At 57.9% G+C, this 21,797-nt stretch overlaps 1 protein-coding gene across 1 annotated transcript in view; it reads right to left on the bottom strand.

Moving 5' to 3' along the window:
* Positions 1 to 21,797, bottom strand: part of TNS3 (tensin 3) — a 172,646-nt gene that overhangs the window by 80,883 nt on the left and 69,966 nt on the right. Inside the window, 8 exon segments of the mRNA XM_077765786.1 lie at positions 970 to 1,074; positions 1,811 to 1,876; positions 2,135 to 2,264; positions 10,220 to 10,295; positions 11,221 to 11,281; positions 11,553 to 11,665; positions 18,342 to 18,425; positions 21,303 to 21,367. Of these exon segments, the coding sequence (XP_077621912.1) occupies positions 970 to 1,074; positions 1,811 to 1,876; positions 2,135 to 2,264; positions 10,220 to 10,295; positions 11,221 to 11,281; positions 11,553 to 11,665; positions 18,342 to 18,425; positions 21,303 to 21,367 (700 nt within the window).

The following is a 21,797-nucleotide window of genomic DNA, read 5'->3' as shown; positions in this document are numbered from 1 at the left end:
GGCCGCCCACGGAGCTGCACAGAGCGGCTGCAATGTACAGCCGCCCCGTGTGCCATTCCCGGCTCTCACACCATAAACGTGCACCGTTCAGTCCTACTTGAGGACGCAGCCTTTGCATTTCTGTGCTTTCTGCTGGTCCTTCTGCTGCTTACAATGCTCCCCGCGGTGTAGTCCTGAAGGGCTGCCCAGTGTCCTGAGTGGGAGAGGCCGTGACGTGCCTTCCAGGGAAAACCGTACGTTTGAGAAACTTTGTTCCTGCGTGAGTTCTAGTGCTGCCGGCGGGGGCACTGAATCAACAGCACAGACTGAATAAGCTCTTTACACAGACCGCACGTAAAATGGAGTAAAAACTGATGGGCTTAAGAGCCGGATACATCCCAGAACCTGTACGGAGCAGGACCCCGAGATGGGGAGTGGCGGTTGCCCAAGACGGTCAATGCCCTCTCACGGCTCCTGGGGCCAGGCATACCACTTTCCGCCACTGCCCACCTGTTACAGGGCAGAAGCCCATCCCTGAGTCCCAGCCAGAGCCCGTGGGTGCCAGAGCACCGCAGGACAGGCCGGGTCTGCTCCAGGAGCTCGCATGCCCAGCCCAGCAAGAACTTGGTTAAATACAGAACCAGACATGCACCAAGTGGAGCAGCATGGCGGGGAGAGGAGGGGACGCTGGGTGGGCTCTCTCTGCCTCGTCCCCATCAGCCGACATGTGGGGACTGGGGGCTGCCTGGCCCGGCCCAGGGAGCAGTGCCCCAGGCCGGCCAGCCCAGCGCAGAGATCCCGGAAGCTTACGGCCAGTGCTCTCTGCTTCTCACAGGCTCCCTTGAACCCACAGCCCCAGTGGCTCTGGACCCCAAAGAAGGCAGGGTCTGTGGCATCTGAGTAGACTGCAGGGCCGTCTGTGATCTAATGGCACGCAGGCGCCCCCACCCTGCCCCTCCCCTGCACCCTCGTGGCAGCCCTGGGACCTACCTTCTCCGCCGACACTCAGGCTCTCGTACGAGTCCCAACGGATCAGGGGGTCTGCTGTGTTGAAGTCCACGATCACTCCATGGTCGTTGCATAGGTGTTCACACCCTGTGTGGGGAGGAGGAATGGTCACAGCCCGGGCATGTGGCCGCCACACACCAGCCCGGGGGACCAGACAGAGGCACGCCAGGCCTGAGTGCCAGCACTGGTGTGGACACTCCTTCCCCGTCTGCCGTGCGCCCCATCCACTCTGGGCTCCGGGTGCTGAGTCTCACACCACGGCCACCCAGACCACTTCACAGACCCGGGCGGGAAGCACCGAGCGGTCAGCCCGGAGGTGGAGGGCGGAGAGGCAGGCCCGGGCTCCAGGCTCCCAGACCCACGCGCCGATCTTCCCATGTTCTGGAGAAGCCAATGGGTTGTGACCTCACATGGTTGTGACCTCACATACCTCACACTTCACTGAATAAGGTCACCGACCTCAGAAGGAAGGGGACCACTTTCCCCAGCAATTCAAAACTGAATTAATGCCCCCTTTTGGGGTGTCTGGGGGTCTCCGTCAGTTAAGTGTTCCACTTCGGCTCAGGTCATGATCTCACAGTTCATGGGTTCAAGCCCCACATCGGGCATGAAGCCTGCTTGGGATTCTCTCTTCCCCTCTGCCTCCCTCTGCCCCTCCCTCACTCACGTTCTCTCTTAAAATGAACAAACTTGAAAAAAACGTTGTGATGACAACGTTCCAATAAGCGCAAAAGTGGGAGACTGTGCCAGGACCCTCGGGATTGGACCCACCGCCCCAGCGGGCCAGCACCCTGCTTCCATGTGTGTTCTGTGCCCCGCCTACCTTGAATCTTCTCAGGAGTGGCAGAGAACACTAATTCAATCTTGCCATTATCAGGAAAACGGTCATCTGAAAAAGAAACCGTGTTTATGAGCTCAGAGATGAAGGGGCGAAAAAGCAGGGACGAGCCTTAGCCACGAGGGTCCCCACACCCACCAGGGCAGGCCCCACGGCTAAGGAGGTCTCCCGTGTCTCCAGAACGTTCTCTGGACCAGAGCTCCGTCTTCTGTGAAGCCAGCAGTGGCAGGCAGAGAACAGGGAGGGGAACGAACAGGGACTCAGTCAGTGGCCCCCGCGACCCGTGTCGCAGTGGCCCATGGGCCTCACCTTGGCTGGCAGTGTCCAGATCCTCCTTCCGGAACACCAGCCCGCAGCCCTGGACGGCCCCGGTGTGAAACTGCAGGCGGAAGATGACGTCGCGGGTGGCCGCGCGGTACTTCTTGTGGTAGCACTTGATCTGGTGCCGAGAGGGGACGCAGGGGGCTTACAGGCTGGGCCTCCCCTCCCCCCAACCCTGCGGGCCAGCTGCAAACGTCACCGCTTCCCAGGGACCTAAGCTCTGAAAAGCCATGGCCCTTGGCCTTCAGAGCGACGCGAACACTCTGGTTTCCGAGGCCACAGGCAGGGTGAACTTGACCAGGTCTAGTAGCTCGCTGTGGGGAAGACTTCGCTTCCGCCCACGTTCTCGAGGCATCACAGGAGGCTGGGCCCCACCCTCTGTGCTCTACGTGAGCGATAGGGTTTAGGGAGGGGGCACAGAGGAAAGGGAGAGGGAGAGACAGAGGGAGGGGAGGAGGGGCAAGGGGGAGAGAGCCTGGCCCTTAAATAACCCGGAGCCAGATTGTCCTGTATCCCAGATGCTCACTTAAGACCAGCCTCCAGAATCACCATGGCAGCGATCTGAAAGCAGGGCTGGGGGCATCCTGGGTCCTCGTGCAGCTCAGGCATCAGGGATGTGCTGATGTACAGGGGTGGAAACGCCTGTTCAGGGCCCTCACCACCACCAGGGGAGAGAGGGCGGACACTGCCACAGGGGAGTCACTTCCCACCTTTCCATGGGGGCACCCCTGCCCGAGGGGGCAAGCAGGCACCGGGGCCACGAGGAGGTCTTAAGGCCACAGCGGGTGGTGTCTGTAGGGACGACCGACCCTCCACCCCCACCCTCCCACACACCAGGGGCTCAAGGCCAGAAGCAGGCTGAGCGTAGGTGGCTGGTCCCTCCCCTGTGCACGCCGGGCAGGGAGAGGAGGCTGGGGCTCTCAGAAGCAGCCATCCTCATGAAAAAGACTTTTCTAGAACAAAGACAGGCTTTAAACTTCCAGTCCATCACAAAGGCCCAGGAGCAGCCGCCACGCGTGCCAGGTCCAGACGGGTGACGCAGGAGAGCACCCCAGCTGAAGGCCTGCTGAGCGGCTGCCCAGGGAAACCACACCCCAAAGGGCAAAGAAGGCCCCGGGAGCCCCAGCCCATTGGCTGGGAAGTGCGCTCCCCAAGACAGGCCCAGGCGGCTGTTTACCTTTGCACCGTCTACGAGGAAACAGTCTGATAAATACACCAAGACACGTAAACAGACCGATGGGGACTGTTTTGTGTTGACGAACATGCCCGGGGCTGGCCTGGCCTCCGCACTGGCCTCCGTCCAGACCGGCCCAGGGCGTCTGCACCAGCCACCACCAATCCCCGAGACCCAGGAACTCAGCAATCTGCTTTCCATCGACAACGGGCCTTCGTGCACAGGGTCCCCGCCCGCTGCCGCCAGGGGTCGCGGACTCCTCAGCGGGGCCCAACCGAAGGCCAACGATGGCCGGTCTCCTTCCAGAACACGCTGTGTGTTCCTTCCCTCCTGCGAGGCCTCACTCGCATGGACCCCAGAGGCCGCCACCTCAGCAGAGGCACCCATCCAGCCAGACTGCAGAGGAGACCCCACAGGGAGGCACCCCCCCACTGGGGTGCGGCAGGTCCCCTGTGCCCCCATCTCTCCAGGAGGATGGGACTCACACCAGGGAGAAGGGAGAGGGGTCCAGGCTCAAGCCAGTCCGGTTCTTAAAACTTTCTAAATGCTGAGGGGAACTGGAGTATGAGACAACACCCCGAGCGGGGCAGCCCGCCAAAGTGGGCACTGGGCCTGTGTGCGTCCAGGACCCATGGTGACCAGGGGGCGCTGCAGGTGCTGGGCAGACAAGCTCCGCTCCCATCAAAGGGCTCATCCTGTAGCCGGCGCCCCCCAGGCAGGCCGCCACTCTCCCTGGGGACCCAAGGGGCTCCCTGAAGTGTCCCCCCCAACACGGTGTGGCTCAGAATCACAAATCACAGCTGCTCCGAATGCCAGGGATGGGGGGTGGAAGTCACCATGCCCTGGGGCAAGAGAGGGCCTGGGATGGGGATGGCCCTCCCCAGGCTGCCAGCCCGTCACCTGGGTTTTCACAGGACAAGGGCTCAGAACGGAAGGAGGGGTGACCCATCCCACCGTCACGGGGTGGCCGCCCGGTCCCACAGGGTGTCCCGTCCAGGGCATCCTGACACACGGGTTGGAGGACACCCCAGGCCTCCCCGCACACCTCCAAAGGTTTCACACTGAACTTCCCTCCCCACAGAAGGCAGGGGGGAGGCACCGCCCCTCCAGCCCAGCTGCCCACCCGCGGAAGGGGCGTCGGGGGCCTGCTGAAGACACAGAACACCCCAAGCGCTCCCCTGCACAAGGTCCAGGCAGCCACTACCCGCAGAGCAGCTCCGACCCCGGGATGGGAACTGCCCCCCACCAGCAGCCCTAACCAGGTACAGGGCACCAGGTGTGGGGCCAGTAACCATCCACCGCCCAAGCCGACTGGCCAGAATCCCGCCCTTCACACTGGGTGGAAAGAACTATCAGCAGCTGCTTGGCGTGAGCATCCCAGATGTCCCTGCTAAGATATAAAGGACAGCACCTCGGGGCGCCTGGGGGGGCCCAGTCAGTTAAGCGTCCGACTTCAGCTCAGGTCATGATCTCGCAGTTTGTGGGTTTGAGCCGCACGTCGGGCTCTGTGCTGACAGCTCAGAGCCTGGAGCCTGTTTCAGATTCTGTGTCTCCCTCTCTCTGCCTCTCCCCTGCTCATGTTGTCTCTCTCTCTCTCTCTCTCAGAAATAAAACATTAAAACAAAAAAACATTAAAACAAAACAAAAAAAAGGACAGCGCCTCATAACGGTCACAGAGACCAAGGTGTGTAACTTCCTCTTTGTCCCTCTGGCGTCAGCGAGTTTTTACGATTTTAGAACACAAGCCTTTGAAACCATTCGAAGAGCTGCAGCCTAGACTTTGTGCAAAAGGGGGAATGACGTCCGTCTGCCACAGGCTGTCCCCTAAGCCATAGGGGGCACACGGGTGTGACACGAATGTCACAGCCCACCGGAACGCTCAGCTCGAGGGAAGGAAGGTGCCCAGCGTGGACACAATGGCTGTCAGAGCACTGAGCTGACGCTTCCATCCCAAGGACGATCTGCACGCACCTCACATGCACACAGCATGCGAGCCCGAATGCACGTACCGGCTTTACACGTCAGAGGCTGCGAGCCTCGAGAGAGAGGGGGCTCTGGGGGGGGTGGTCTGAGCACTCGGAGGCTTCCTTGTCTGGAGACAAGCCGGAGACCATCATAAAACCCACCTGTGCCCTGGAGGGGTTGGCGCCCAGGAGCACGGCACCGCCTGGGCCTCGGTCGCCCGAAGTGCACACCGTGTGCGCAGCGGTGTTCCATACGGGACAGAATCCCGACTCCAAGTCCCGGACCCTCTGATGGTTAAAGAGCCGGGAAGCCGACTGCCCTGCTTGGCCCTTAGGCTGCACGGATGTGTTTTTATGTCAAACTCTCCATCAACAAGAGAGCAGCAGCCTGGACCGAGGGGTCAAAGCTTGAGGACTCGGCCCCGGGAGTGCCTGTGCCCGGGTCAGAGGTCAGCCCAGAGGAACCGCCTGCCCCGTGCCTGCCGCCAGCCCTTGTCCTACTCGGAGCCACCTCCCCAAATCTTCCCAACACCCACCTGCTCAGTACAAACAGCAGAAGAAACAGGACCCTCGACACCCCCACCAGGAAGGAGACTCCCCCGCTTGCGGCTCACTTTGCTGGTGGCCCAGACAGTGGCCGTCCGGAGCGGCTCCGAGGACGAGCCACAGCCTCTCACTTAAAGGTCTGAAAACCTCCTCAGTCCAAACACCCACATCCAGCACCAACACGAACCATGATTTTGAAAGACTGGAATTCGCGTCCACACCCGTGGAAAGGTCAGCAGATGCTGGCTACGAACGAAAGCACGGCCGTGAAGCTAGGCCCGGGGGAAGGATGAAGCCGCAGCGCGGGGCTGGGAGATGGCCCGCACACTAAGGGAGGAAGGTGTGCGCACAGGCCTACGAGGAGATCCCTGTGAACCACCTGCCAGAGGAGCAAAGTCCGCGGAGGGAGGGAGCCGAACACACGCACAGAAGCGCCCTCAGCAGGAGGGAGGGAAGGACGGTGCTGTGTGTCCACAGCGGCTCCAGGGACAGGCACCCCCTCTGTGTAGAAATCGGGTCACGGGAGTGAGGTCGCCGAGCCCCACAACCACTAGGACAAAATGTAAGAGGCCACGGGGTTTGCACCCGCAGAGGCGGCAAGACCAGGCACGCCGGCCGGGAAAGTGTTTATAAGCCCATCAAGGCCCTGGACCCGGGCCAGGCTCCCGCCGGTGCGCACCCACGCGAATTCCTCGCTGAGGTTACATAACGGCCTGGCTGTGCTCACGGAGCTCCGCCCTCCTCCCCCGATGACCTGAGGCCCCGGGGACCTGAGGCCCTGCCCTTTGGAAGGGGTGGGCCCCAGAGACAGGAGAGTCCGGTGTGCGGAGGGAGGGCAAGGGGTGGCTTCGAGGGGCAGGTGGCTGCCCCAGGAACAGTGCCGAGCTGTGGTCTCCTCAGCCACGTCCAGGCCCCTTGAAGCCAACGCAGCCCGACTTCCCGCAAAGGCAGCCCCTGCTGTCTTGGCTGAAGGGTCTCAACATCGGGTCTCAGGTGAGGAAATGGGCAAGTCTCTCCAGGCACACTTACCCAATCAAGGAGGGGAAAACCCAGAGGGCAAGGTGCCTTCTGGAAAAGGACGACCGCAGGAGCCACCCTCCACCTTCCAGGGCAGGGAGGTGGGCTCGGCTAACACCGCACGGAGAGCCAAGATCCCCGAGGGCTGTTGGTGGAAAACCTGGGCGCGCCCTCCCTGCCCCTCAGCATTCCCTGCAAGCCACAACCGTGGCCCAGGCCTGGAGTGGAAATGAAAACGCCTGCAGAGCTGGGCCCCAGTGAGGGAGGCCCAGGGACTCGGTCCCCACGGGCAGCTCTCCTGACATGAGATGCACCCGTCATCGGACCCGGCAGAAGAGCCTATCTGGGGGACCGTGTCAGAAGGTAAGGGCAGGGCAAGACCAGAGCGCACATCTCGTGCGGGCCACTGGAGATCGGGGAGGCTGGAGCCGAGGGCCCAGGGGATATGCAGGCTCCGCGGACTCGGTGGTGAGGGGGCGGGGGGTGGATCACACTACCCTGGAGACACACCACCAGCTTCCGTTGCACCTCCCTCCCACGGTGATCCCCGAAGCCGACTTCGGGTGGAACCAGGAGGCCTGGGGCTCCGAGCTATCGCACAACGTGCACCCACAGATGACGACCCGAGCGTCGGGGTGCCCTGGGCGCCCCGCGGGTCAGCTGTGACGTCCCAGGATGTCCTCTCCCCACCGACCCCCATGCATCCCTCCGTGCCCAAGTCACAAGCCTGCTCACTGTCCTCACGACGAGGCTCTAACTCTGGGGAGCGGGACCTGCCCTCCGGGCCACACACGCTGCCATGAATGACGGAGTGCATGCTGGCGGCCCATCGTCACCCACTGTTCGTGACTTCACTGCTAATCTCACTGGGACAGGGTTGCTAACGGGCACAGGGCTGATGGGCTGGGTTGCGTCTGCCCCCCCAAAGTCATGTGTTGAGGCCAAAACCTCAGAACGGGCTGTGTCTGGAGACAGGATCCTTAAAGAGGAGATTAAGGTAAATAAAGTCACGAGGACGGACCCTGGGCCCCTCTGCCTGGTGTCTTGTAGGAAGAAGAGATCTGGGGACACCTGGGGGGTGCTCAGTCCACTGAGCGTCCGACTCTTGGTTTTGGCTCAGGTCACGATCTCACGGTTTGGGAGTTTGAACCCCCCATCAGGCTCCATGTTGACAGCTTGGAGCCCGCTTGGGATTCTCTCTCTCCCTGTCTCTGCCCCTCCCCTGCTTGCGTGTGCTCTCTTTCTCCATCTCAAAATAAATAAATTTCAAAACGGAAAAAAAGAAAGTAGACCCTCTTACACTTATGTGTCTGATTTGGGTCGTTATTCCTTCATGTACTCACTTGTTTATTAAATATTTGCTTCTCTGTTTCTCTCTCTCTGTCCCTCCCCTGTTTGTGCTCTCTCTCTCTCTCAAAAATAAATAAATAAAAACTTAAAAAAAGAAAGGCCAGCTGGGAAACTAACCCAAGAGGTTCAAACTCCATTTAGGTCTCTCAGAGATACATTCCTGAACTGACCGTTTCAGGGACTCATTTCCGTGAGTGGCACAGGGGACAGTCACCCCGTGTGATGGAAAAATACCCCTTCCCAGCTGGAGCACCCCCCCCCCATCTGATAACGCTGCGGAGACCAAGTGCAGAGCACACAGAAATGAATCGTCAACACAGGAAACATCCGTCAACTAACAGTCCTGACAGCGGGGTCTAAAAATACCCCATGGCGGCGGGAATACACAAAGCTGGGGAGGGGCCGCTTTGTGGGGACAACCGTCTCCTGTGACAGCAGCCAGAACATCTCCGTGGGCTCTTCTCCTGGAAACACAAGCTGGCAACTGGGGGTGGGGGCAGCAAGGGACCAAACATCACCCCAGAGGCCGGCAACCTCAGGCACAGAAGCACAACACAGTGGAGACCCAGCTGGCCAGCCTGCTCTGGCCTCTGGCCTCAGGCGTGAGCCCAGCGGCCCCCGTCCCCGGCTCTCTGGGAGGCCGGGCCACTGTCCTGGGCAAGTACAGTGACAGGCTGTGGACAGATCCCGGCATCACCGAACACGATACATAGAGGCGTCTCTGGCGACAGGGCAGATGTAGATCACAGCCCACAGGGGTCAGCACGGACACCCCCCACAATGGAGAAGACCAAGAAGAACTGGTCCCCACAGAATGCAGCCTCTCAGGGGACGAATGATGAGGGGGCAGGAAGCCTCTGGGGACCCCCCCCAATGCAGGACGGTGCTGAGTCATCGCAACAATGCTGTGGGTGTACAGGGTCCCAGGGCGTGAAGCACAGCTCCAGGGACGCGCCGTCACACTGGGCTCAGGAGGCGGGAGGGCGGCTCGGGACTGGGTGGGATGGGGGGCACAGAGGCCCCCAGAAACCAATGTGTGGGCGCTAGCAACTGGTGGACATGGGGCAGGGNCCACCAAAGTGGGGAGGCAGGGAGCTGCTCTCAGAACAATCTAGAAGAGAAGCCTTTGCTCCTGGGGACAATGCCACACAGCGGACCCCCCCGACGCTTCAGCTCTCCACCTGTGGAATAAGGATACCAGCCCTCCACGTCGAGGTCCCCAGGGATGGGGGACATACTGGCTGTGACGGGCACCTGCAGACGCCTCTCACAGAGACACAGCAGTGTTATGTCTGTGCCCCAGGGCACCTGTGTTTGCGACACCCCTGACCTGACTTACGTGAGAATTCACGATGGGCCAACCTTTAACATCCAAAGGCTTAGGGGCGCCTGGGAGGCTCAGTCACTTGAGCATCTGACTCTTGATTTTGGCTCAGGTCATGATCCAGGGTCGTGGGATCGAGCCCCACATCAGGCTATGCTGAGCGTGCTGCCTGCTTAAAATTCTCTCTCTCCCTCCGTTCCTCTCTCACTTGTGCACGCGTGCTCTCTTCCCTCTCCCAAAAATATAAATAAGAATTGAAAATAAAAATCCAAAGGTTTAAGGGAAATTGATAAGAATCTTCGAAAGCTTTGGATGAGCCTGTGGTCACAGCTGTCCCCAGACCTCAGGGACCCTACAACAAATCTGTGTGTGGGAAGCCAGGGTGCCTCAACTTTTCCCTTGTGGCAAATTTCTCTAAAATTCATGAGATGGAAAATTCTTTCCATGTTCAAGACAGAGAAAAAGCCAAAATGTAGCAGCTAATCTCATCCCAGAACCGGGTGACAGCTCGGAGCCTATAGCCTGCTTGGGATTCTGTGTGTGTGTCTCTCTCTCTGCTCCTCCCCTGCTCTCCCTCTGTCTCTCTCAAAAATTAACAAACATTAAAAACCTTAATAAATGAATAAAATACTCAGACAACAGGCCACCTGCCCTCCTCGGGGCAACACCCAGGAGAGGGACATGCTGCGTGCACTCACCATGACGTCTCCTTTGAGCAGCTGTGCCGGCTCAATGGCGATGGGGATACTGCTTTGGCTTCCGGGGCTGACGTTGCTTGGGGATGAACAAGAAGTTAGAGCTGAATGCACTTTCATGACTTAACAGACACACTGTTTGAGAAAAGTGATCTCAGAACATAAACTTAGAGGGAACGCAAAACATGCACTCCAGAGGGTCTCTCTCACGAAAGCAGCGGCACAGGCGGCGTGCAGGAGCGCAGACCGTGCACTTCGGGATAACCCGAGTGAGCATTGCCAGCTGCCAGCCACGTGTGTGTCCACGGGCAGTCCAGACATGGGACCACAGCTGGTTCTGAGCGGTGGCTGCTCGGTAAGGCCACGTCTTACCTGACGCGCTTTCCATTAATGCTCATAAAACACGAACACGCACACAAAAGCAAACCAGAAAAGCCCAGAAACTCATACAAATTCCCAGGATGTGTGTCTGCTGTTTGTCTAAAATGTACGGGGAGAGGAGGGGCATGTCTAGGGGGGCTCAGAAGGTTAAGCGTCCAACTTCAGCTCAGGTCATGATCTCACAGTTCATGGGTTCGAGCTCCGCATCGGGCTCTGTGCTGACAGCTCGGAGCCTGGAGCCTGCTTCGGAGTCTGTCTCCCCCTCTCTCTGCCCCTCCCCTGCTCGACCTCTGTCTCTCACGCACGTGCGTGTGCACGCTCTGTCTCTCTCTCTCTGCTCCTCCCCCACTTGCACTCTCTCTCAAAGAAAAAAAAAAACATAAAAAATAAGTAAATGAAAATAAAATGCACAGGGGTGACAAATGCAAAGGACTCCGGTATGGCTACTTCCAGATGGTGTGCAGGCCTCCCTGCCCTCCAGGCCTTGTGTCTACACCCCTCTTGGAGGCCACCCAGGCACCTGCCTCCACCGCTGGCCAGGCCCTCCCCGCTGGCCGCCCCCACCCCTTCCCGAGGGACTGGCAGTTTGGGGAGGGTTGTCCCCGTGAAGGCAGCACACTTACTAGATCCCCGACGTGTACACGGGCTGCATGGCCTGGTAGAGCTTCAGGAAGGGCCGGCACACTGGAAGAGAGGCGGGGCTGTCTACAGAGGCGGGACTGTGGACACGGGAGTGTGGCGAACAGCCAGAGAGACCGGGTGGCCACGGGCTATGCCTGAGCTTCGGGGAAGCAGCGCTGGAGCAAGGGTCACGGAGCCCCTGGGGAAAGGTGGGGACCCCCCCCTACACACACAGACAGCTTTCTCCGGCCGGAGACCGGGACACCCGGGGTGCGGATCCCACGGGGCCCGAGGGTGCAGCGTCCTCGAGCCCCCGCCGTGAGCGGACACTCACCCCCGCCTGCGTCGAAGTTGGGAGTGCCATGCAGGATGACGAAATGCAGGAAGAGTGGCGCGGTGTTCATCTTCACCGTCCCCGACAGGAGCCCGCTGAGGAACTGCACGTACCTGCAGAGTGGCAGCGGCTCAGGGTCCGCAGCGCCCTCACGGCGCTGCCCCCACGCCGGGCATTTCCCAGGCTCCGGGAGGGGTCCCAGCCCCCACCGCTCACAGCGCAGTGGGCCTCGGCATCCGCGTGTAACCCTGGGGGCCACGGCTCGCGCACGCCACCGTAGCAGGATCCCTGAATGCCCCACACTGCAGGCAGCCCCTCCATTGAGCCCCAGCCCAGAGCCACATGGGGCCAGGCCATGGGGCTGTCATGGTCCCCCCACAGGTGAGGAGACACTCCACCCTCACCTCCCACCTCACGTGAAAACCCTGGATGGGCTCCCTGATGCGCATGGCCAGAGGGCCCATGTCCAAGCAGACATGGTGCTGACACGGTGGAGGTCACCGTGGGGTGTACAATAAGCAAGCCCGAGACCAGAAACACCCTCAGGAAACAACCAATCCCATCCACCCCTCGGCAGGCCGCCTGGCTCCTGAGACAAGCACCAGTGTGGGGACAGAGTAGAGGCTGCACCATGCCCATCCCCCCAGCTGTGACAATCACGAGTCCACGGCTCCTGCATCACAAAGGCTCAGCACAGGCCGCGCCAGCCTGAGACCCCGACCCCGCAGGTCAGGACAGCAGCCAGAGGCAGCTCGTCACCCCTTCCTGTCTCTGGGCCCCACAGGCTGACTGGCAGGTGGGTGGCCGGCGGCCCCGGGTATGCCCGCCACCGTGTGCCCATCTGCTGGCCAGTCCCCGCACAGCACTGGCCCTGGGGCTCCTCACGGTGCAGGATGACAGTCCACTCAGATCTCCTCCGTACACCCCAATTTTACTCCAGCGCGCACGCAGGGAGGGGTAAGAAAACCTCATACAGCACCACATGTGCTGAATCTCTATGGATATGTCTCTGGAGCGGCCTCGTCCACTGTCCCCAAAGCGTCAGCATATGCGAGAATGCCTGTGACAACAACTGCGTGCACCGCAGGCTTGGTGGGTTGCTGCTGCCGGGGCCAGCGTCCGAGCCAGTGGAGGCCGGATGCGGGGGACAGTAGCTAGGCCACGATCCACGGCTTCCACCTGGAAGCCACCGTCACCACCAAAGACGAGACACTCTGTCCTCGGGTGGATGGGGGACACAAAAGCAAATGAAAGGGCTTCACGATCAGTTCATCCAGCAGACCAGACCACAGGAAGGTGGGCGTTGGCTGCAGTGGTACCTGCGGCGGCAAAGGGGTATGCAGGAAGGAGTGGGTGGGCCCTGGCCGCCCGCTGTCTCCCACCATCGCCTCCTCCTTCCGAGGGAAGAAACTCCCTGAGAGGTCGTGTTCCGCGCATCATCTCACGTAGTGAGGAGGTGTGGATGCGGCGGGTGTACGGGGGCGGGGGACGCATGCGGCACCTTGTGCCAAAGCAGCTGGAGACGTGACGACATTCGCCACGCTGCCTAGCCGCCGCCAAAGCGGAAATTTACAGTTGGAGTCCCCTGGATTCTCCTTACACACGTGACCTGTGCTTGGACAGGCTCAGATCTCCCTGGGAACGTGCGTAGATCAGAGCCGGCGTGACCACGTCACAGGGGAAAGCAGAAGGAGCCACTGCAAGGACACGTCTGTCCTCCACGGCGCTCCCAGGCTGCGTGAATGGTGGGGAGACGCAGTCTCATCCCGTCTGTGGGAGCTGAGCTTGTGGGCTACCTGTGCTTCTCAGCGCTCCCGTCCCTGGCAGCACACCGCAGGAGGGCATGGGGGCCAGCCTGGCTCCAACCAGGGGAAGCCTGCTGGCCGCAGCGGGCACACGCCCTGAGGAGAGATGATGGGCACCTGGTCCCCTAGCACCTGCCCCGCCTCCCATGCAAATGATCTTTCAGACACACAAGGCATCATGTCTAGACTATAGAAATGTTAAAGCTGAATGAAGCTATACTGGGAAACGTCCAGCCCTGAGACAACCCTACGAATCTGAAGCGGGGCTCCAGTCCCTGTACGAGGCAGGGTCGGACACAGGAACGTCCCCTCCTCAGGACCCCCTCTGCCCTGAGCCCCTGGGAAGGTCCGCTGGCCCCGCTGGCCCTCCCTGAAGGGGTCCGGACACGTGTGCCGCTGTCTCGACTTCCCCCCGGAAAAAAGAGTGTGGAGGAGAAGGTACAGAAACTCTGATCTTTTATCCATCACGTCCACGGTGCTAATGAGAAGCTGAGACTGCAGAAGAGTGTTTCCAATTACTTATCAAAGCAAAATGAACACCAAGTTCCTCTGCAAGCCCCATGCGTCAGCAAGGGTTTCTTCAGCGTCAGCCGTAGGCCGACTGCTCTGTGGCTTTTAAGAGTAAGGAGCAGGGGCGCCCCGGGAGGTTCATGGGTTAAATGTCCGACTCTAGGTTTTGGCTCAGGTCATGATCTTGCAGTTCGTAAGTTTGAGCCCCATGTCGGGCTCTGTGCTGACAGTGCAGGGCCTGCTTGGGGTTCTCTCTCTCTGCTCCTTCTCTGCTCACCCTCTCTGTCTCTCTCTCTCAAAATAAATAAATTAAAATTAAAAAAAAAAAAAAAGAGTAAGGAACAGAGTGGCAGAGAATTCACCCCCTGTCAAATAGGGTCCTGCCTTGCAGGCTGGTGACCAAGGATGAATTGGGTGAGAGCCTGGAGGAAGCCCGTTGTTGAGGCCCCACACCTCCTGGGGCCACAAACCCCAGCAAGCTAACTGCTCCACTCGCCACAGAACCCATTTTGAAATGGTTTCTTGAACTCCGTCCTGATGTGGGCTAAGAAGCTCCCTCTCAGGCCGGCCGGGACCACAGGGAGGGAGGGGGTCCCCTCACAGCCCCCCCGTCACACAGATGTGGCCATCCGGGGCCCTTCAGGCCTCAAAGTGCCTGCAGGTATATTGTACACACGCACTCAGTCATCTGCCCTCTCGAGAATGGGTGGGGAGCACGCTCATCTGTGGGTGCGGGAGCCGGGTGGGAACACAGCTCATCTGTGGGTGCAGGGACATTCACCCAGGAATGCAGAATGGAGCGCACACAACTGTGACGCAACGCAGAGGCTACAGCTTCTGCCGCGTACTGACAGGATGTACACGTGCAAGGCATGGGTTTGCGAAGGAGAGAAGGCATGCTTCCGTTTTCCACACTGTTGCACTCCTGTTAAAAAGCTACGGTAGGGGCGCCTGGGTGGTTCGGTCGGTTGAGCGGCTGACTTCAGCTCCGGTCATGATCTCGCAGTTCGTGGGTTCGAGCCCCGTATCGAGCTCTGTGCTAACAGCTCAGAGCCTGGAACCGACTTCGGATTCTGTGCCTCCCTCTCCCTCTGTCCCTCCCCTGCTCACGCTCTGTCTCCCAAAAATGAATAAACATTAGATAATTATTTTTTTTAAAGTTACAGTAAATCCTAAGAACAAAAAAGAAGAAAATAAGGCAAATGTTCATCCTTGGTGGGCGCTGAGCATTTTGAGTGGATAGAAATACAAACCATGTGACGGCGTCGACAGATGCAAAAAAAAAAAACAAAAAACGCTGGGGGCGCCTGGGTGGCTTAGTCGGTTAAGCGTCCGACTTTCGCTTAGGTCATGATCTCACGGTTCGTGGGTTCGAGCCCCGCGTCGGGCTCTGTGCTGCCTGCCAGCTCAGAGCCTGGAGCCTGTTTCCGTCTGTGACTCCCTCTCTCTCTCTGACCCTCCCCTGCTCACGCTGTCTCTCTCTCTCTCTCTCCTAGAAATAAATAAAACATTAAAAAAAAAAAAAAAAAGCTGAACAAAACACAACATCTGTTTATGATAAAACGTCTCAACAAAGTGGGTACAGAAGGAGGTCCCCTCCACATACCGAAGGCCACGCATGACAAACTCGCAGCTAACATTGTACTCAATGGGGAGAAGCAGACAGCTTCTTCTCCGAGAGCAGGGACAAGTCAATGACGCCCACTCTTGCTACTTTTATTCAACAGGGTCGGAGTCCTAGGCACAGCAATCAGACAAGAAACAGAAATAAAGGGCATCCAAGTCAGAAAGATTGAAAACTGCCATGGTTTGCAAACGACACAATATTATACATAGAAAACCTTCAAAATTGTTGGAACTAATAAATGAATTTCATACAGTTACAGGATGCGAAGTTAACATACACCAACAGGCTGCATTTCTACACATTTAAGAAGGTACTAGCAGAAAGAAATTAAGAAACAGCCCAGAGGCACCTGGGTGGCTCAGTCAGTTAAGCATCCGATTTTTGGTATCCGCTCAGGACATGATCGCGCGGTTTCCTGAGTTCAAGCCCCACGTCAGGCTCTGCGCTGACAGCACGGAGCCTGCTTGGGATTCTCTGTCTCCCTCGCTCTCTGCCCCTCCCCCACTCATGCTGTGTCTCTCTGAGGATAAACTGAAAGAAAGAAAGAAAGGAAGGAAGGAAAGAAAGAAACAGTCCATTCACAGTTGCACCAAAACGAATAAAACAACAAGGAATAAATTTAACCCAGAAGGTGGGAGACTAGTATGCTGAAAAATGTAAGACATCGATGGAAAAATCTGAAAACACAAATAAATGGAAAAAGTTCCATCCATGCTCACATACTGAGAAGACCAAATATTACTAAAATGTTCATCTTACCAAAAGCAATTCACAGATCCAATGCAATCCCGTAACAAAATTCCAACAGGATTTTTTCACAGAAATAACAACTAACAAACAAAGAAAAAAAACCTTAAAATCTGTATGGAACCACAAAGGAGCCCAAGTAGCCAAAGCAATCTTGAGACAAAATAGCAAAGCCAGAGGCATCACACTTGCCGATTTAAAAGTAAGTTACAAAACTGTACCAATCAAGACAATAGAGTACTGGCATCAAAACAGATCAATGGGACAGAGGAGAGAGCCCAGAAATAAGCCCACGTGTGTACGGTCAATTCGTGTATGACAAAGGAACCAAGAACACAAGATGGAATGAGGAGACAGTCTCAGCAAGGAACAGTGTTGAGAAAACAGGCCGCTGTCTTACACAAAACTGAACTCAAAATGGACTGAAGACTTGAACATAAGACCTGAAACCATAAAAATCCTAGAAGATCATCTTGGTGATTATTTTTTTAATCGGACACCAAAAGCAAAAATAAACACGAAGGACCACATCAAACTAATGCAGCTTCCACACAATGGAAGAGACCATCATCAAAAGGACGAGGCGGCCCACTGAACGGGAGAAGATACCTGCAACAGTATGGTTGATAAGGGGTTGGTATCGAAAATACACGAAGAAGTGATACAACTCCAGAACAACAAAAAAAAAAGCAAACAAAAACAAACAAAAAACAAAAAAACCCCAATAATGCAATTGAAAATGGGCAGAAGACACAGACAGACACTTCTCCAAGGGACATCCAGATGGCCCACAGACACACGCAAAGACTGCAAAGATGGTCCATGTCACTCATCATCGAGGAAATGCAAATCAAAGTCACAACGAGATACCACCTCACACCTGTCAGAGTGGCTAAAATAACTGCACAAAGAACTACAGGTGTTGGTGAGGATTCGGAGAAACGGGAACCCCCTTGCACTGTTGGTGGGAATGCAAACTGGTGCGGACTCTCCGGAAAAGTGTCGAGGTTCCTCAAAATGTTAAAAATAGAACTACCATATGGTCCAGTAACTCCTCGTGTGGGTATTTTCCCAATGAAAACAAAAACACCTACTTGAAAAGATAATCTGGGGGCACCTGGGTGGCTCATTCAGTTAAGCCTCTGACTGGTTCATGGGTTCGAGCCCCACATCAGGCAGGCTCTGTGCTGACAGCTCAGAGCCCGGAGCCTGCTTCAGATGCTGTGTCTCCCTCTCTCTCTGCCCCTCCCCTACTCACACTCTGTCTCTGTCTCTCTCTCTCTCCCTTTCTCTCAAAATAAAATAAACATTAAATATACACACACACACACACACACACACACACACACACACATTTTTTTTTTTTTTTAAATAAAAGCAGAGACTATGTGCTTGGCTCCATGTCGCCGTCGGCACAGAAGTGGGTCTGGGAGGAAGAAGCCAGCCATGAACCCCCTCCTTGGTCCCTGACCCCGTCCTGCCTTCCTCAGATGGGCACGGAGGGTGGTGTCCACTCCCCCAGGGCCCTCCGACCCTGCACACTGAGCGACCTCGGGTCAGAGATGGGAAGGTGGGCCGGCCAGGGAGGCCAACGTGATGGACGGACACCCCCCTACCGGGCTCAGGAGCTGACCGTCTAGCGCAGGGCTCAGGGCCGACTACACACTCGTCCACAGAGCCACGTTTACTAATTTCTGGGTGCCCGTGTGCTCTCCCGTCAGGACAGCCGTGACACAGACCATGTGGTCTGCGCGGCCCAGAACCTCCCCTCACCGGCCAGTTACAGACACAGCTCACCAACCCAACCTAACCCCGCAGTCAGAAACCAGTTCCCATGTCACAGCACACACCCACACATGCACTAAGTGTGTGGGAAAGGACGCCTGGGTCCCCCTCCCGGAGCCAGTGGGGGGCTCCCTTGCAGCGGGGGACCCCCTCGCACCCACACACCGCGGCTCTGCTCCACCCCCGGGGACCCGCCAGCCCTCCCCTCCCATTCTCGGCTGGTCAGTGGAGATGCCTCTTCTGTCCCCACCTTCTAAAGGGTGAAACCTCACCCAGCTGTTCCCTGTGGCTCGGGGACAGGGAACCCGTACATACCGTTTCTGGGACGGCTGCATTAAATTCGAAACTTTATCATCATAGAACTTCTTCATGGCGAATCTGTCCAGGGCCTGGTCAGCGCTGGGGAAGGGGAGAGAGAGACAGAGGCAGCGTTAACCCCGTGGACATCACAGGTGGCCGGGAGGCTTGGGCAGGTGGTAGGGTCGTCCTGAGCAACCGGTCCCCACAGGAGCCCTACCTCTGCTGTGCCCGTGCACACACACCCTCGCTTAGTCTCCTCCTGGACCCCAATCCCAGGAGTATGTTCGGGCCACAGGGGAAGCCAGGCCCGTGGGTCTGGAGCGCCGTCCCCAACAGCAGGCAGCTTCAGGGCACTCTTCGTGAGTCTCTGGGTCATGAGGGTTCGGGCACAGTCAGCACCGCGGTCAGCGACTCCCCGCAAGTGCCCAGAGAGCCCACAGGGGGTCAGCAGGCTGCGCATCATGGTTCCAAGGTGGCCGCCACAAGGGACGCTGCTCGCTGACAGTCCCTCAGCTCCACAATGCCCCCCAGCGCATGCGGCAGGATCCAGGAGACCCTGTAACGGGGCGTTTGCGGGCCTGCCTGATCTGACCTCAGATCCATCGCAGAACATGGGCACAAGCAGTGGTAGCAAACGTGATCTACGCGTGGGCCTCCCCTTATGGCGTGGATGTGCGCCCCCAGAAAACGGGTGATTTATTCACCCCCTGTGTTTGTCTGAGGCTGGGGTGGCGGAAGGCCCCCTGAGGGGTATTTACCACGTTGAGGACGTCTGCTTTCCTGCTGAAAAGTACGGATCCTTATCCCCCCATTCTCCTGTGAGCAATCCTTGCCCCGGAGCTCACGGGTCCCACTACATGTGGAAATGACCGTGCATTTGGGCCCTTGCCTGTGTGGTATTAACATCACTGTTGGCACTGGTGGCGTTCCCGCCCTCTGGCTCTGCGATCATTTGTCTGGAGGAAGCAGACACAAGAGCTTTCTACCCACTTACTCATTTCTGGTTTCGGATTCGAGCCGGAGTACAGTTCAATGACAGAGCTCTTAAGATGTATGTTCCAGAGGCGCCTAGGTGGGCCCAGGCAGTGAAGCATCCAACTTCAGCTCAGGTCATGATCTCGCGGTTTGTGGGTTCGAGCCCCACGTCAGGCTGTGTGCTGACAGCTCAGAGCCTGGAGCCTGCTTCTGATTCTGTGTCTCCCTCTTCCTGCCCCTCCCCCACTTATTCACTCTCTCTCAAAATAAATAAATCTAACAAATTTTTACAAAATGCGTGCTCCCTGGGACTGCTTCTGGGACTGTCATCTAGGGGTGGGACAGTAACGATCAAAGAGAGTAAGGACATGCTGCTGGTCACGGCTTGGTCAGAGCAGGGAATCACCAGAAGTGACCTGGATGGGGAAAATCACCAGTGCTTAAATACCTAACAATGCATTCATTCAGGGACTGTGTGGCCACTTCCATGTTGTAGGGAACACGTTCCGGAGAGAGTGTTAATTTAGAAAGGCAGGGTTTTGGGGCACTGGGGCGGGGCTCAGTCTGTTAAACGTCCGACTTCAGCTCAGGGCGTGATCTCGCGGTTCATGGGTTTGAACCCTGCATCGGGCTCTGTGCTGACAGCTCAGAGCCTGGAGCCTGCTATGGATTCTGTATCTCCCTCTCTCTCTGCCCCTCCCCTGCTCACGCTGTCTCTCTCCCTCACTCTCTCTCTCTCTCTCAAATGAACATTTAAAAAAATTTTAAGAAAATAGAAAGGCAGGGTATTGCTTCGTTTTATCGAGAAGTACATAAACACTGTTACTCATATGACTGCCAACAGCCTTGACAGCAGCTAATACCCGAGTACTGGTACTGGATATTACACCACGATGTGCTTTACAGTCACAAAACCCCCGTGAAGCTCAGCCACTCCTCCCCCTTCACAGGCGAGGACCCCGAGGCTTCGAGATTCACAAAAACGGCCTGACCCTGCAGTGGCGATGGGAACCGACACTGCAGAGAAATCAGGATCCATGAAGGGGAAGGGAGTTACGGGGGCTCTGTGCCCCTATGCTGCCAGGTGAGCCCCTACCCGCAGAGCCCGGGCTCTGGGCACAGCCGTGTCGCTGCAGCAGAAATGGGCGGGCGATGCCCTGCAGGCGACACGCGGTCTTCGCTGCACACTGTGGCTCAGTGGAGGGACCCCACGTGAGCAGGAACCTCGGTGTCTGGCACACACAGATGCAGGTCACCAGCGAGGAAGGAGCTGGTTTGCACCAGGGGCTGGGCTGCCCCTGCCCCTCGCAGCCATGCTCCCCATCTTCGTCCAGAGATAACACGTGGGGAGTCAGATTTCAACCTTGGCCCCGGCAAGGCCAGGATCCGAGGGGCCGCTGTGAACAGGGCCTGTGTGCGCTCAGAAGGGCAGCTCCCACAAACCCACAAGGACAACGCTTCTGGACCAGGCTCTGGCATGCATGGTACGCCCCAGGAGGTTCTCGCCAGCCTCCTGTGCCCGATGTCCCAGCCAAGGGTCCCGTGGTGGCTCTTCCGGCCCCCAGAGACCAGACGGGACCTGAGACACCTCCCCAAGCCTCAGTTTTCCCATCAGTAAAGCGTGAATGGTGACTAGGTTCATGCCCTGGGTTACTCAGAAAGACTGAGGGACCAAAGACAAAATTTTGCACAGTATATTCCAGAGGCCGAGGACAGGCAAACTGCCATGGCCATGGCCACTGGTCTTTACAGGGTGTGAGGTAGCCAGGGAGGCTGCATGGTGATGCCCATCCCTGCTGTTTTCGTGAGGGATCCACAGAGCACGCACCAGCTGCTTCACAGCAACCTAGGTGTGAGTCACACACCCGTGCATCCTTCTCAGCGGCGCAAACCCTCAGTGGGTGCTGCTTTCCCTGCAGTGAGGGGGCAGCTGGGGGCGCTGGCCATCTGAGCCTCCCGCCCTGTCCTGGAGCCACGGACACCCAAGGACGCCCCTCGTACCTGGCGGACACGTTGGTGAAGTGCATGTAGGACGATATCACCACGCCGATGCGTCCCTTTCCGCCCTGCAGGAGACAAGAGAGGGACTCGGTTTCTATAGACTCCCAGGGCAGAGATGGAACGCTCACGGGACGACAAAGAGCCCACTCTGCAGTGGGGCGAGGGGGAGCCCCCACCAGCTTCCTCCAGTCCCTGATATGGGGATGGCAGCCCAGCAGGGACCGTGCACACAGGGTGCCGGTGGCAGGTACCCCCTGGGCAGATCTGCAGGGAGGTGGCCAGTCAGCTCGCTTCTTCCCACTGGGGACCAGCAGCAAGTGCGGGGTGGGACGCACACAGGACGCAGTACAGGTGAGCTGAACACCCACCTCACAGGCTGAGGTTATGAGGGCAGTGCATGCAGTATGCACCCCGACCATCACGTACCCAGTCCTGCTCATGCAGCTCTGCTCATGCACCCCTGTGTACCCGGGCCCCCCACCCGACCCCACCTCA

Source organism: Crocuta crocuta, unplaced genomic scaffold (assembly GCF_008692635.1).
Source record: "Crocuta crocuta isolate KB4526 unplaced genomic scaffold, BGI_CrCroc_1.0 scaffold751, whole genome shotgun sequence".
Lineage (NCBI taxonomy): Eukaryota > Metazoa > Chordata > Mammalia > Carnivora > Hyaenidae > Crocuta > Crocuta crocuta.
This window is presented reverse-complemented; position numbering and strand designations above follow the sequence as displayed.